Source organism: Cyanistes caeruleus, chromosome 1 (genome assembly GCF_971803275.1).
Source record: "Cyanistes caeruleus chromosome 1, bCyaCae1.hap1.1, whole genome shotgun sequence".
Lineage (NCBI taxonomy): Eukaryota > Metazoa > Chordata > Aves > Passeriformes > Paridae > Cyanistes > Cyanistes caeruleus.
Genome location: NC_141701.1, coordinates 112624468 through 112639792, shown reverse-complemented (window position 1 = coordinate 112639792; position 15325 = coordinate 112624468). Strand labels below are relative to the sequence as shown.

Sequence of the window (15325 nt, the reverse complement as noted above, 5' to 3'; positions counted from 1 at the left end):
TACAGCAGATATTTCTAAAATTACAGGAGATAGGGACATAAATATATTTGGATTTTCTTCAATATTTAAGCTGTAGACTATAATGTTTTTTTCCCTGTGTCTTTATGCATTCATGTTATATAAAATCTTAGTAGCAGAAGGTTAAAAAAATGATAATTACCCTTTCCTCCTAAATAAATGTTTCTTGATATTTCTTTTAAAATATATAATCTTAAGAGAGTGTTCAAAATGTTGTAACAAGGTGTTTTTAATTTCAACATTTTCCCCTTATGTAATATAGACATAGATGTTTTCATGTAGATATGTAGACTATGTAGACATAGCTGAATGAGATGAAGCAAAGCTCTATTATTGTGATTCAGGTCCTCAAATTTACTTTCCTCATCTTTGCTTTTGTATGCCTTTAGCTTTCTTAAATCCACCTAATTCATGTTCCTGCTTTTATCTTCATTAAAAAATTAGTTTGCCATCAGATTTAAACAAAGTTGGAAACATCCTGTGTTGTTCTGCCTGTGTTTCTTCCACTTAATTATACTTACATATATATATATCTGAATTACTAGAAGCCTTTCTGCATCTTCTGTTGTGTTTGTTCTTGATCATACAAACTTTCATACTCTATATATGTGAAAATTGACCAAAAAACTTGATTCAGTGATTAGATGATTAGTGATTGATTTGGGACTTTGTTGTTAAAATTTGAATGGACAAAAGATGTCACACGTTCTCCCAAAGGCTGCAAAAGAAGAAGCAGTAAAGTCTGTTACAGAGGCCAGGAAAGAGCTGTGCAATGTTTAAGTCACATAAGAAGCCTGATTCAGAGGTAATGGTGATTTTTGATCTTTCAAATAATAGTTTTCCTTTTTAGGTGAAAAACCATCTTTTTATTCCAGATATAGTAGATGAGATTCCTTTCTTTTACATCTATACTCATTAACTTACCCTCTTAGTATCTATGTAACAGCTCACTAGATACTGAAAGTTGCACTTAAATAATCAGGAAGCTACTTATAGGTGATTGGAACTTTTAAAATATATTTTAAACTGAACAAATAATGTGCCTCCAAAAATATCTCTTGGCAATCTTAAAAAGTATTTCCACGAGTCATTTTGAGCTGTTCAGGTAGAAGAGGGTGACTAATATAAGCTTCTGTACAAATCTTATTATTACTGTTTTTTCCTGTTCCTCCTATGAGGTTATGGCACCCATACATGTCAGGAAACAAAAGATATGACTGAATATACTGTATGGGAAATTTTCCTGACATGTATATTATAAGCACCATCTACTGACATAGAAACATGAGATTCAAAGTGCGCGTTTTAAAGGAATTTCTAGGCTATTAATTTTCTGTTAATTCTCTAGCGTTTTTAGACTAGTGTCCTTACAGAGTCACAAGAAATTCTACTCATCTTCAGGCTTTGGAAATACAGTCATCATTTCTAGAAAGGCTTTGACTTGAGAAGCAGAGATTTTATACCAACTGGGAACAATGTACCAGGACAGTATCTGTTTATCCTCAGAGCCTTCTGCTCTGTGGTTTGCAGTCATCTTCTCTCTTCTGCTCAGTCTCAGTTCATTTCTCATCTGATTCTTGCAGCCTGGACATGACTTCTGTACTTACATTTTAAAATCTGAACTTTAACATTTTAACAAACATTTGGGAATATGAAAGGGGGCTCTGGTTACATCAGGGAGAAACACAAAAGTAGGGGTTTCTGCCCCCCGTTTGCCTGTCAAGTTTATGACGTTGAAGTTCAATAGGAAGGATCTGAATCTTCTTCATCCCGTTGGGCACTAGGGGAAAAAAATAGCTTAGGCTGAGTTGCACTGAATTATTCCCCTAGCTGTCAGTGTTTCCTAAGTGAAGAAGTACAGCTCCACATGCCAGGCTCTGAGGAGCTTCAGCTGGATTTCCTCTCTTGAGACTCAATGACTTCTCTTATTTGAGCACCCTCCAACAGGATTCAAAAGATCTCTGCTTTCCACTTAGAGCCGCTCAGTGTGTAGTGTGTTGGGCTTATTTTTCCCAGCAGTGTAATTTCATGGAAACTGAAGCTACTTTCAGACCTGCCTGTGTTTTTCTTAAGACAGTAACCTTTCTAAAATGTAAGTAATTGGCATTTTGTCGTTGTTATTTTGGTTTATCAATTGATAGAGCATAACATGCCAATTTGAAACACTTGTTGCTTTGCCAAAAGCAGGTCAGCCCTGTATCTTTAGCTGTTAAGAATAAAAGGAGTGGTTTGTAGTTTGAAGGAAAAATACTATTATGGGGAGATTGCTTGTTTGCATTCACATTGATAATAGCAAAAGGGTTTTAATATATATAGAAGCATTTGACTGATATTATCTTTACATACAATTGAGAGACACACTAGAGAACTCTAACTCAAGAAGTAGTTATAACAAAACTTTGTCAGGAATCTGTTTGCTTATACTCATGCTTTACTTTGAGGTCATGAGTAGTCCCATTGTTATGAATGCTGTACAGACCAAAGCCAGAGAAGGTTTTTATAGTCAGATGTTCAGCATGAGTGCCTCATGTGTACCTCACGCTGCTCCATTCCTTCAGATTCACTGAATGTTTCATGAACTTAATATTATTTTTGTCTGTTTGTTGATGCCTGTGTCTCCGTCACACTAGTTTGGACTACAGGATTGTCAATAATCTGCAGAATTATTTAGATTTTAATAGCCTTTCATTGCCTTTTTTTTCCTTTTCTTCCAGGGGAATAAAAGCAAAGCTAAGCAAATATCATAAGCTCTCGTGCCTTAGCACACTATCTCTTAGGTATTTCTATTGTCTTTTATTTTGGGAATTTTAATGTCATTTTAATTGAGATTTACTTATTTTTTAATGAAATCTGTAACTGTGTATTGACGTGTCCTGAAAACCAGTCCTCGCTACACTGAGTTCGTACAGTTTATAATCAACTTCCAGCTTATAATTTGCTCATCCCTTTTAATAAGTTAATAATTTCTCTCTTCTCCAGTATGAGTGCCCAAAGCTTAATGGAAGAAAAATAAGCTTTTCTAGACAACTCTGTAGCCCTGTGTGCACATTCCTCTGTTCTGTATTTGATACTTAACAGATATCTGAGAAAGATGAAATTTATTTGGAATACCCTGAGAACTGGTCTTGAAAACTTCTTATTTTCTTTCTCTCTTTACAGTTCATTCTGCTTTCTCTTTTATTTTTTGTCTGTCCCACTGAAGTCATGGAATTGTTAGACTGGCTATTACATTTCTAATGGATCAGTTGAGTACTGGAAAAGACAAGGATATTAGCCTTTTCACATTCAGATGTGTCATATACAATATATGTGGTTCTATGAATAATTAATTTGAGTGAAAGGCCTGACTGAGTATGATTTCACTGAGTAAGAAATAGCTTTTCATTTCTGGATTTCCTGGCTAATCAGTTTGCTCCTTTTTTTTAAGATGTTCATCGAGCATTTTCAGCCCAATGGAAACCTTTGGCAAATCCTGATTCAAGTAGCAAAATTCATATTGGGTTTTCACGTTAATTTAAAAAGATGATTTTGTCTGTTCTATTTATCTGCCTTTTGCTTCATCCTCCTTTGTTCCCTTGGTTGGATCTTTAAGGGCTGTGTTGTCTGTAATGTCCCTCAAGTGATCAAATGTGTTGGTGCTTAACAGATAATGAGAGTTCAGGCGTGATATTGAAAAGTGAGCTATAATTTTCCCTATGTTACTTTATTCCATAAGAAATGATGCTGAGCTTCAGATTGTTGTGCTGGAAATTAGAACTCCATGGTCAGAGAAAGCAAGCTGTTTTATTGTCAAGGGAGCAGGAGCCTGTTCTCCAATCAGCAGTAAAACAATTTATGGGAGGAGTATTTGTTTCTCCAGCAGAAAATAAAAACTGTTTGCAGGGTATTGTAGCTAATGACAGGATGGATAAATCATGCACCTGCAGAACTCCTGCTATACAATAGATATAACATTATGGGAAGGAAATCATAGCTTTGATAAATGTCCTAATCCCATGGTGAGGTTTACAAAAGCATACAAGCCCATCCACAGGAGTTAGTGGGAGAGTGGTACATTGGTTGGTTTTGTAGGATTTATAGAAATCTTCCCAGTGGCCAAATGTATTTCATAACTGCACTGCATTCAGTAAATTTGTGTACATGAAGGCTTGTAATAGGCATGTGATGCTGGAATCAACACTTGCACTATTGCAGCCAAGGAAAGAAATTTGACTTTTTATCATCTGTATCAGAAGTGATGTTGTGCCACAGACATTTTTCAGTTGTTTATAAGCATCCCTCTTCCCTGGCATCTCAGTCTGGATTGCACTCACTGGTTAATGTTTCAGATTTGCTTAAACTGTCAGCCAGTTGTTACTCTTGGGATTGTCTAAAAAAAGCTGTGTATTGCAGATATTGTGTGAGGAAAATGCATTTTGTATCCTAGACAGTGGTTGATTTATTGTTCATGGAGTAATTCAATATACATGAAGTAAACAGATACATCAGAAAAAATGTTAAGATCCTGCAGAACACAGTGAAAAATACCTTTGGGTACTGTAAAAGGGAAAGGAATTCAAGTGTTAATGAAATAATTATTTTTCTCCCCAAACTATCAAAAAATATTGAGATTCACAAAGGATAGCTGTCTGTAAAAAGTCCCAGCTTGGAAGACAGGTAAATGCTGAAATCAGCCATTAATCTGTAAAGCTCCTGAACTCATGTTGCAGTTAGTGTTACACAGAAAAATAAGATGTAGGTATAGGTGGTTTGTTGACTTACAGCAAAATTGATAGAAGAGCCCTGTATACTTGGAAATGTGATCCTAAGGAAATACATTTACAACAATAATTTATTTTTTTTTTCAATTTTTGCAGCACCCTTTTTTGTTCTCTGGTTTACCAAGGGAATGCTATAAGTCCCAAATACTGCTGTGTATTTTGCAGAAAATTCCTTTAAGAGTGGCAACAGGCACAAATGAGACAGGGATTCTTAGACCTTGTAAAAATATTACTCTGGAGATCTGTCAGTAATATGATTTGAATGTAATCAGCAAATATCCTTAATAATAGTGTTCACCAACAGACTTTCTGATCTAGAACAAATTCTTTGCTTCTGTGACTTTTGTGCTTAACAACTGCTGGTAGAAGAACATAATTTTCTCCAGTCTCTCTGTACAGATGGGCTGTATATGCATTCATAGGAGATTGCATTGAGTAGTTTAGAAATCAGAAGTATTCAGGTCATCTGTGGAATGGTCTTAGCCAGTGCTATTTTACCAGAGTTTACTAGAAACACTCAGTTCCTGCTTATCTTGGATGAACACAATGCTTCACTGCTGTAAATTGTAACCATGATGATTTAAAAAAGGCTGGAGTAAGTTTAACAAATGCCACTGTGATTTATATTCAGAAAATAATTACTTAATGAGCAACCATTAGGAGGTTATATTCAATGTCCTTCTGAGGATGTTATGATTTAAATTTATCAAAATATATTGACTAAATAATATTCTGAAAAGAAGAAACTTTGACATGGCCTTACTTGGAGTCAAGATCTTCAGTGTGTTTAAAAGTAAATCAAGAGTTTAAACTAGACCAAAAAGAATTCTGTCTAGCAGAAATACATTTTAATCCCAGTTTTTTTTTTTACAAAGAAGGTAACAACGATAAACAAATGAAAAGCATATGTTTTGGAAAGTTACCTTTCATTTTCCTTTCTGTGGAAGGAAGACATACAAATGAGTGGTCCAGATGCATAAATGTCCCCATTCCCTATGGCTTGGTACTACATGGGTAACAAACCCATTAGAGGCATCTCATACATGCAAAATTCCTTTTCTTATTGTGGAGAAATTAGTTTGAAGTGCAGGAGCATTTCTTGAGACTCTTGGCCTTCGCACTGACTTTGCCTGCTAAGAAGTGCTGGTGTTGCTTAGAAAAACACCAGGTAACAGCAACTTTTTTTTGTGTGTGTCCCACATAGGTTGCCAAGAGGTTTTAAGGCTTTAATCTGGATTACCACTGGCCTGTCTCCTTTTACTAATTTTCTTTTCCCCTGGTATGGATGTTAATATGGCAGAAAACCAGCTTCTTCATGGGCTTTTCTTCAAACTGTGAAGGCCTTCATTTTTTCATCTCCTCTGCTCGCTCTCTTGTAACTACAAGAGCAATGTTTCATATTTTGCCCAGGGAAAAAAATGCTTTTGGGATTCAAGTAACAGTTAAAAGTACAACATGAATTACAGTGTTGTCACTGGAAATGACAGCAATTCTAACCAGAAAGTGTGAAAGCCATATATATTTTGTTTTCAAGGCATAATCACTCTGGGGGAAAATAATGAATGGCAAGCTCTTTTTCTGGAATACATTCCTTGAGTTATTTGAGACTTATCCTAAAAAGTCTCTCAGCTTAGCATTTGTACAGGGCCCCAGCTGAAAGTATTCCAGCTGTGCAGACCTGGGTCCCCTTCACCTGGCTGGCAAGGAGCCTGTCTGCCAAGCAAGGCTATCCCATGGAGAGCATTCCTCTCTCACTTACTGGGAGGGGTCAGAAGGGCTGCACATCCTGACTTTTGGCGTGATGTGGGCAAGCACTCAGTGCTCTTGGATCTGGTGGATGGGCTGTAACCTTACATCTATGCTGAGGTATGAAATACAGCCTCATCATTTCTCTGTGGTTTCACTGGAATGCTATTTCTCTCAGTTGATCCTGTTTTTCCAGGTAGAGCATATTGAGTTTCAATCCCATGTCTGGAAAAACAATGTTTCTCTCAAATTTGGTCATGTCTCTGAAGTTTTTTTTTTAAAGCTTATGAGACAAACTTGATAAACTTGAAATCTGCAATGGCCTAATACTAAAAACTCATTTCTTACTGAAACAGATGGAATCTGGTCCTAGACTGTAAAAGATTTGCAAGCTATAGTGAATGATTTTTGGGAAAAGTAGCAGCACAGAATTCCTCTTTTCTGCCATTAAAAACCCCAAAACCAATCTGCAATCTCTTCCATGTTTAGTTTTTGCAATAAGCCCCAAAAAAAACCAACAAAAAACCTTCACTCTTCAATTTCCCAAATCTTTAAGGTCTCTCAGGTGGATTTTGTGATGAACTAACTTCAGATTTGGTGTGCCAGTTTCATATTTTCTCTTGAGCGTAAAAAAACCCAGAACATTTTAGCTCATGCAATAATGTTCCAAGGAAGCTATTTTCATTTCTTACTTTTACAGGTTATAGGAAACCTTTGATTTCTATGGGAACAGTAGTATTTTGTAAAGCTTCCAAACTTTTAAGAGCATAGGTCTGTGCTTTGCATCATGGCTTGATCCAAATACAGGCATATAGAGTTCCTGGAAGCAGTATCTCCAGAATGGAAGATACTTACTTCTCTCCTTGGCGTTTCCTATCTTCTATAATCATTTTAGCATCCAAAATAAGGGATGTCAAATCCCTTGAAGGGATACGGGAAGAGGGTGGATACTCTTTCAATAACGATTCCTTTCAGAAAAATACCCCCAGAGGATGCAGCTGAAGACAGAACCATTTTATAATCAAAATCCAGGGGACTGAAAACAACTCAAATTGTGTGGGCTAAGAAAATGATGTCATAGCTCTGTAAAGTTGCTTTTAAAAGATGAGGAAGTGGGAGGCTGAATTCAGATGTTTACACCTCTTTAATCCCACTTGTTTGTTGGTTTTGGTTTTGTTTTTTTTAAAGTCAATGTTAGCCAAATGGTAGAGTGGAGGAGAACATTTGAGCCTCTCCCTTCTTTTGGAGTGCCAAAGCCAATAATAATCATAGCATCTTGGAATGTTTGGCAGAAAGGTGTCTCATAGATGTAGTAAATCTTGCATTTGACATGATGTAGAAATTCAGAAGTTAACACGTAGTTTTCCTGTTAGTTCACTGCATGGTGACACTGTAATGAAAAAGAGTGGAGGGCATGGGTGTGATGACATGAAGACTAAGGCTGCGTTAGAACTATCAATTTTGCTTAATGTCCTAGTCAAAGCATGTGCTCTATTCACATATGAATAGAAAGGGGTGGCTGCTAGTTCTCACATCCACTATAAGCTTATTTAAAAGTTGGAAATGTTGCACCGGTCAAAAATATTGCCACCATTTAAAATGTGCACAGTGCTTTGATGATAAAAAATGTTCCATAAATACTGTGTTCTATTTTTTCCACTGTTAGACTTCACACATCAGCTATTAGAAGAACTAAGAACGAAAAGCAGTTAAGCTCAAGAAATACTAATAATACTAATAACACTTTCCACTTCACTCATGCTGATGTCCAAAAATATTCAAATCTTTTACAAACACAAGGAAAAGGTTACTCTAAAAGTTTTAAAGTAAGATTATCCATACTTATAAACTAGAGAAACTAAGGCACAGGAAAAAAAAAAGTTGCACTTTAAAATATGCTTAGACGTTTAAATGTTACTGATGTCAGTTTTATATCACATTAGGCCTTTGGGGTATAAAGGTACTGGACTGACTTACTCAAGGAAAATAAAATTCTCCCCTTGCTTTACAATATTGCTTGTTTCTGGGAAGACAGCAAGGAGGGCAAAAGTTTTTGTGTGTTTTTTGGTCTGGTTTTGGGTTTGGTGATGGGTTTTGTTTGTTTTAATCTGATAATTTTCTGCAGAAGTTTTCTGAGAAAAGGTGACTGAGTTGCCCCAGAAGTGTCAGTGGTGGTCTGCCATGGACAACCTAAGAGCTATAAATAAGACATTAGGATTATGGAGAGAGGTAGTTCCTTTTTGATGGAATCAGTAGTTAAGGGGAAAGAGACATGCTTCTAAATCCTGAGTAAAAGCTCACATGCCACAAGACCACTCACCAGTTTGTGGTGAGTTTACCTTTGCTGGCCACCAGACACATATCCAGAGGCTCTTTTACTCCCCCTCCTCAACAAAACAAGGGTGGAAAATAAGGTGGAAAAGTTTGTGGGTCAATATAAAGACAGGGCGATCATTTAGCAATTACCTTCACAGGCAAAACCAGAGTCCATGTGGGAAAAATAACTTATTACCAGCTAAAGTAAGTTGGCACAGTGAGAAGAGGAAATTATGACAACACCCACCCCTTCTTCCCCCTGCCTTTTTCCCAGGGTGTTTCACTCTTCCGTTCCTGAGCCTGCTTCCTGTCCCTGCTGGCACAGGGGGCTTGGATGTTCTCCCTCTCCTGCTCCTCATGCTCATCCTCTGCTCTAGTGTAGGTCACAGTTCCTTCAGGACATCTCCACAGCCTCCAGCGTGGGTTTCTTGATAGATCCTGTCCCAGCTTGCTCCAGGTGGGCTCTCCAGGGGCTAACGGGAGCCTTCTTACCCTTCTCCTTCTCTCCTCTGGGTGCTCACAGGCGTGTTTCTCACTTTCCCCCTCACTCCCAGGCAGGGTTTTGCTCTTTCCAAAATCCACTTTCCCAGAGGCAGCACTGCCTTGGCTGCAGAGCTCAGCAGGGCCCTGAGGTGTGTGGGAGGCCTGGAGCCAGCCGGGAGCGGCCGTGTCTGGCAGGGTACGGCCCCAGCCTCACCTGGCAGGGGCTGCCCTGCTCTGCCAGCACCCGGGCACCTGCCCCCAGGGCACCACTGTCCCCTCCCAGCTCTCCCAGTTGGTCCAAGGTCTTTCCCACAGCTGCTTCCTCACCATGCTGCAGAGTTTTGTTGAGCAGGGGACACCTTGAAATCAAACCATCAACTTTTGGAGTCCCTGGTCTCACATCCTTTCTCCCCGACCACCTGAGGGGATCAGGCTGTCCTGGGATTTTGTGACTGGTGGTGCAGAGATCTCTATTTTCTGGCAGACAACCTGTATTTCTTCAAGATTTCAAAGCCAATTATCCCATGAGTGTCTCCACTGACTTTTGTTTTGTTTTGCTATGTGTTTTGGGTTTTTTCTAGAGGTCATCCAGAAGTAAGAAAGCAGCTTTTATGGGTTACATGGTGGTCCCCAAACAAAGCCATTCAGAGCAGAGGAGTGAGTCTCCTCTCGAGGACCTTTCTCCTATGGCTCCCGGCCACCCTGAGGGGGAGTGGGGTCTGTGGGGTCTCACTTCGTGCCTCTGTGCCCTGAGAGGTCTGCATGGGTAGGACACCTTGTGCATCCATGGTGCTCCGAATGCCTCCCTGTTCCTAATTCACCCCATATGGGGTAGGAGCTGGATGGAGGAATAGAAACAGGGCTGAGGGGCTCATCTCTGTGCCTGGATTTAGCACTGGCGCTGAACTGTGCATGGGGACAGATCTGGGAGGGCATTTTGTGTGACACCAGGCAGCAGGCAGGAGGCTGTCCAACAGCTCAGGCAGACTGTGTAAAAAACAGGCTCATTTTTGCTCCTGCTCTCTCATAAGAGAATACGTATTGTACATGTCTGTGTAGTGCCAGTAACACATCTCTCTTTACTGTAGTGGACTTCAGTGCCATTGTGAAAATAATCAGTTAACAATTATCACAGCTGACAATGCACCTTTACATCCCATCAGCCACAGATACCTTCCACTGATCCATACAATGAAAACCCATCGGAAATAATAGGAAGAAGCAAAGTTATTATTAGGATAGAATAGCTCAATGTTCACAGAATATTCGAGGGGGGATCACCTTCTCAAGAAGAGTTAATAAGCAGCCACACTTGAATATCTGATGCTTATAAAGGGGAGAAATGTACTCAATAAAATATATTAGGGCTAAAAACCTACTTGATCTGGCCGAAACAAAACCTAGCCTTCATCTCTTATGTAGAAGCAAGTCTACCAGGGCCCAGAAAGAAAGATTTGTCTTTGAGGAGTGATCTGAAAGATAAGTAATACGTCAAAGGAAAGAAAATGCAGTTTCTGCTCCTTGGGGAAAGAGGGTAAAAGGGGAAAGGAAAAAAAAAAAAGAAAAAGAAAAACCCCACATTAAAACTCCTCCGTTGTTTTTTTTTTCTTTTTTTTTTTTTTTTTTTTTTTCCTAGCTGTAGCTATAGCCTCTTTCCTTTGATTTGTCATGATTTAAATTCATACAAAAAGATTTATTTCAAATAAGCCCCTTTAACTGTAGGGGCAGATATTTTTTTTTTCCTAAAGCCCTTTGTAAGAACAAAGTAACCACTTGTCACACACAGTGACTAATGAGAGTTTAGTGTGGGTTTTAGTGTTCATTCATATGCTTTGTGTTCAGCTAGTCGTAAGTTAAATCTTTAGAAATCACACCGCAGGAATCCTTCTCTTAGGGGTGGGGGCGGGAGGCGAATCTGTCGAGATATTGAGAGCTGGTGAGCGGAAACTGCTCTTTTCAGGCTTCCTAATCGGCGGCGCAGGAAATAAACACATGCAGGAAGTCGTTTGGCCTTTTCTTGAACTTAAAGTTTATACAGCAATTGATAACTGAGGCAAACTTTGTGTACTTAAACTTTTGAAAATTAAATTAAATTAAGAGGGCGTGTTTAGCCTGTGCCAGCATGGCCTGTAGTTTCTGCAACCAGCTCGTCTAAATACAGTATTAAAATTTGAAAGACTTCAGCATATATATTTTTACAGCTAGAATGTGTCCTTGAAACCTTTTTGTATGTCTTCTCTCTGTCCTCCTTTCCTTCCATTTCTCTAATTCTCTCCCAATGAAACTGAGCTGAAGCACTGAAATTAAACTGAAAGTCATGTTTATGAAGCTGTTTTCCATGCTTCTGCACCAGACTCTGCTCTTTCATCCTTTCCCTGACCTTCTCATTTATCTTGTAAGCACTTCAGGGTAAGGATGGTCTTGGATTGTGTGAAACACCTTGTTTGATGGTGGCCCATATTGATATTTGGTTAATGCTACATGTATGATGTATAAAAGTTGTCTTTGAAAGGAGAGTAAAAATAAATGAAGTGTCATTCTTGAGTATAGCTTTTGAAATTGATAGCATCAATTTGCTAACAGGGACATTTATACGCATTTCTAAGAAATATTATTTGTGTTTGTATTTCTTGAGCTTTCACTGTATAAACAAGGTCCCTGTAAATTTAATGCTCTAAAAAGAATAGGTTTAGTTTTATAATAACTACAATTAGTTGGGGTAAATTTACATGGGAAATTTGGAACACCTTTGCCAATAAAAAGAAAGCAAGCAAAACCCAAATGAAGAGCAGAATATGGAATAAAAAAGTACATTTGCATGTCTTTGAAGACCAACCTAAATACCTGCTAAAAATGCATCCACTCTTATGCATCTTCTACTCTTTTGAAAATAGATTCTTTTTTGCTGCCCTAATAAACCACCCTTATCAGAGCAGATGTTTATTAGGAATATTTTTTTGTAAAACAAGTACTGGAAGCAGAAAACTGCAGTTTAAGTAAAATTAGAGAAGGACAGGAAGAATGCATGTGACTTACATATCTGTAGTCTGTGTTACTTTCAGATGAAATGATTGAGCTTTTAAAAAAAACAGTTCAAGATTTTGGATTTTTTTTCAAGTCTTCAAGAAATAGATCTAAACATTGGCCCCTGACTGTCATTTACTGTAAAATGGCCATAGATGATCAGTTATTCAATAAATGTCAATATTATAATAAAAAGATACAGAAGTTTTGCAATTAATCTTGGATTGGGCCTTGTGCAGATTTTCAGAACATCCCCTTACTTCTATCACTTATTGATTGTCCATTTGATTTATATCACGGCCTGAAGTCTAAGAGTCATCAGTCTGCCTTTTGGGCATTACAGTGACATAGCTCTTTCACTGATATCTTTGATGGAATCCGTTTTTTGCTTTTCCCAGCTCCTTACAGGAAACATTCAAGTTAGTTCCAGACCATGTGGCCTTATATGTATGCACAATGATGATTTATAGCTTTATTATTTGTATTATACCCTAAAAGCTATTTTTACGTTGCATTTCTTTCTTTTTTGATAGTCCAGCTCCACAGTGAGAACGTACCAAAACAGTAAATCGAGAGTGACCATGAGCCCTGGCTTTAGCTCCCAGTGGAATAGCAGCCAACCTGCTTGGAATACATACACCTTTCCAAGAGCAAGCTTGCACTACCAGTCTCATGCTAGCTACACCTACTGTGCTGGACATCCTGCTGTAAGTAATGAAAACCTTTTCTGCAGTTACCTGAATGAGCTCTGTGATTCCCTGGGAGGTGGAGACACTCAGGGGCTGATGGTTCAGCACCCTTCTCCAGCAGTCCTTATGTCCCATGCCAGTCAGAACAGCTCACATGTACTAACCCTAACTCAAAAAAATATTAGCATGAGTCTTAGGCATAAGCAAATGTGAAAGTTTTATGCCTCAGTACAAATACATGTATTTTTATACATTTAGCATTCTTTCTGTTTGCCTGAAATTATTGTTGTGTGCCTGGGTTTTGGTGTCAGAAACATAGTCTGAAAAGCAGTATTACAGATGGCCTCATTTCTGTTTCTGGTGAGCCTGTAAGATGAATGAATTATTCTTTCTATTTCAGACGTTTTAAATTGTGTGGATTAGTCAGAGAAGAAGAGCATCTCTTCTCATCATTAGATTTGTTTAGACTCACTACTTTATCATTAATGTGATCAGTAGTGAACATGCAATCTTGTTGCTAAGCAAAGACTACTGGTCTTCTGTAATTGCATGAACTGGTGGCCAAAATGAATGGGGAAGGGTGGCTCAGTGTTGTTGTGTGTTTTAATTTGACAGTCATGAAAGGGTCACAACTATAGGCGGATGGTGAGTTTTGTCATATTGGTATTGATGACTGCTTATAGAAGAGCCCTTTCATTCATGTAGTTTCTGGTTTTGAAAGACCCCCAAGAGTGTTAATGGGAGAAAATCTCATCAGTGTAAGCAATCTTCCTTTCTTCCCCACTCCACACTTTGTTGTTTTAATGTTGGGATTTGAACTTAGCTTTGGACATTTGGTTATAGAACTTCTTAAAGGACATAGCATCTTAACCTCCTGCTGTGTGTACATGGTGAAGTTTTGCTATCCTACAGTGAATTGCAGTAGGGAAATGGGAAAGTGCAGCTTTTGGTACTGAATGGAAATTGTGCCATGCAGTCTTATTGCAAGATCCTTGTGATTTGATTTTGTTTTTCTATCTTACCTGCCAACAGACTTCTGTCTGGAAGTTTGCATTAGAAATTGTCTCAAACATTAACATGGTAATTGAAATAAAGGAGAGGAATAAATTTGTAAAACCTTACCTTTTTTTCCTGAGATGATAAGTTCTCAGAATAAATTAGACATATCTATGGATTCTTCTGTTTGCTCACTTCCATTGTGGTGTCATTGAAAATGATAAAAACTGTTGTGAAGAAATAAAAAGTATTTGACATCAGAAGGGCACAGATATTTTTCTTGTTTAGAATGATGGCTCAAAAAGAGTCCCATGACAGCTTAATTTATCTTAAACTGTGGATATTCAAATCATTAACTGCTCCTTAACTTTGATCATTTAGAATAAACACTATCCCCTCTGTGACTCAAGCTTTAACTCTGATTTGCAAAAACGCATGTAAGAAGAGTGCTGTATTTCCTGGAAGAGAGCTTAAAATTTGAATTAAAATTTCAGTCTTTTAAAGCTAGTTCCACAGTTCCTCTTTCCTTTGTTTAGACTAAAGTTGAGGGTAGCTCCACTAGAATTGTAGTACAATATCTGTATATTGTACATACAAGCTGCACAATATTTGTTTTCCTTGAGCATCCTAATATGTAGTCACTGGAAATGATACATCAGTCTGGAAGCTGATTTATCTGATTGCTGGAAAGCAGAGATTTTAGAATGCAGAATTGCACAAATCCTTTGTGTAGATTGATCAATTAGTCCTGCCCTCAGTGTTCCTGGGTTCAAACATTTACAAAGCTTAGCACATTTCTTGGTACCATCTCATCTGAGGAGCTCTCTTGCAGTGCTACTCCAAAGAGATCGGACAGATTTCTTAGGCTGGTGATAAGAAGCTGTAACAGCTAGCTACCATTGCAGTGCCTACCACTGTGATCACACGTTTTTTCCATACCTTCCCTACTTCTGTATTCTCTGAGGGTAAGTCCATAAGCAGAGCCTGGGCAAGGCACTCCAGGAAATTCAGCTCCTCCCTTCTGCAGCATCAAACGAAGTTCAAGTTTCCAAGGGAATCAAAAAAAAAAAAGCTTTAATATTTGATTTGATATCTGTTTCATTGTATATGATAAAGTTAGAATTAGTCTGGTTCCTGTTTTTAATTTGAATTTGTTTAATCTGGGCTCAAACCAATCTTTTTATGGTAAGCAACAACAATAAAAGCTGGATATGGGGCAGCTCCTTTATTCGTGAATCTTCCCAGTGTTATGTGCTCAACTGGATATCTGCTTTACTTCAGAGGATTTTATTT

At 38.2% G+C, this 15325-nt stretch overlaps 1 protein-coding gene across 12 annotated transcripts in view; it reads left to right on the top strand.

Moving 5' to 3' along the window:
- RBMS3 (RNA binding motif single stranded interacting protein 3) overlaps positions 1 to 15325 on the top strand; it is a 703891-nt gene that overhangs the window by 202170 nt on the left and 486396 nt on the right. For all 12 annotated transcript variants that reach the window (XM_086850705.1, XM_086850694.1, XM_086850656.1 and 9 more), the window contains one exon: positions 12881 to 13054. In XM_086850705.1, the coding sequence (XP_086706831.1) occupies positions 12881 to 13054 (174 nt within the window). The remainder of the gene's footprint in view (positions 1 to 12880; positions 13055 to 15325) is intronic.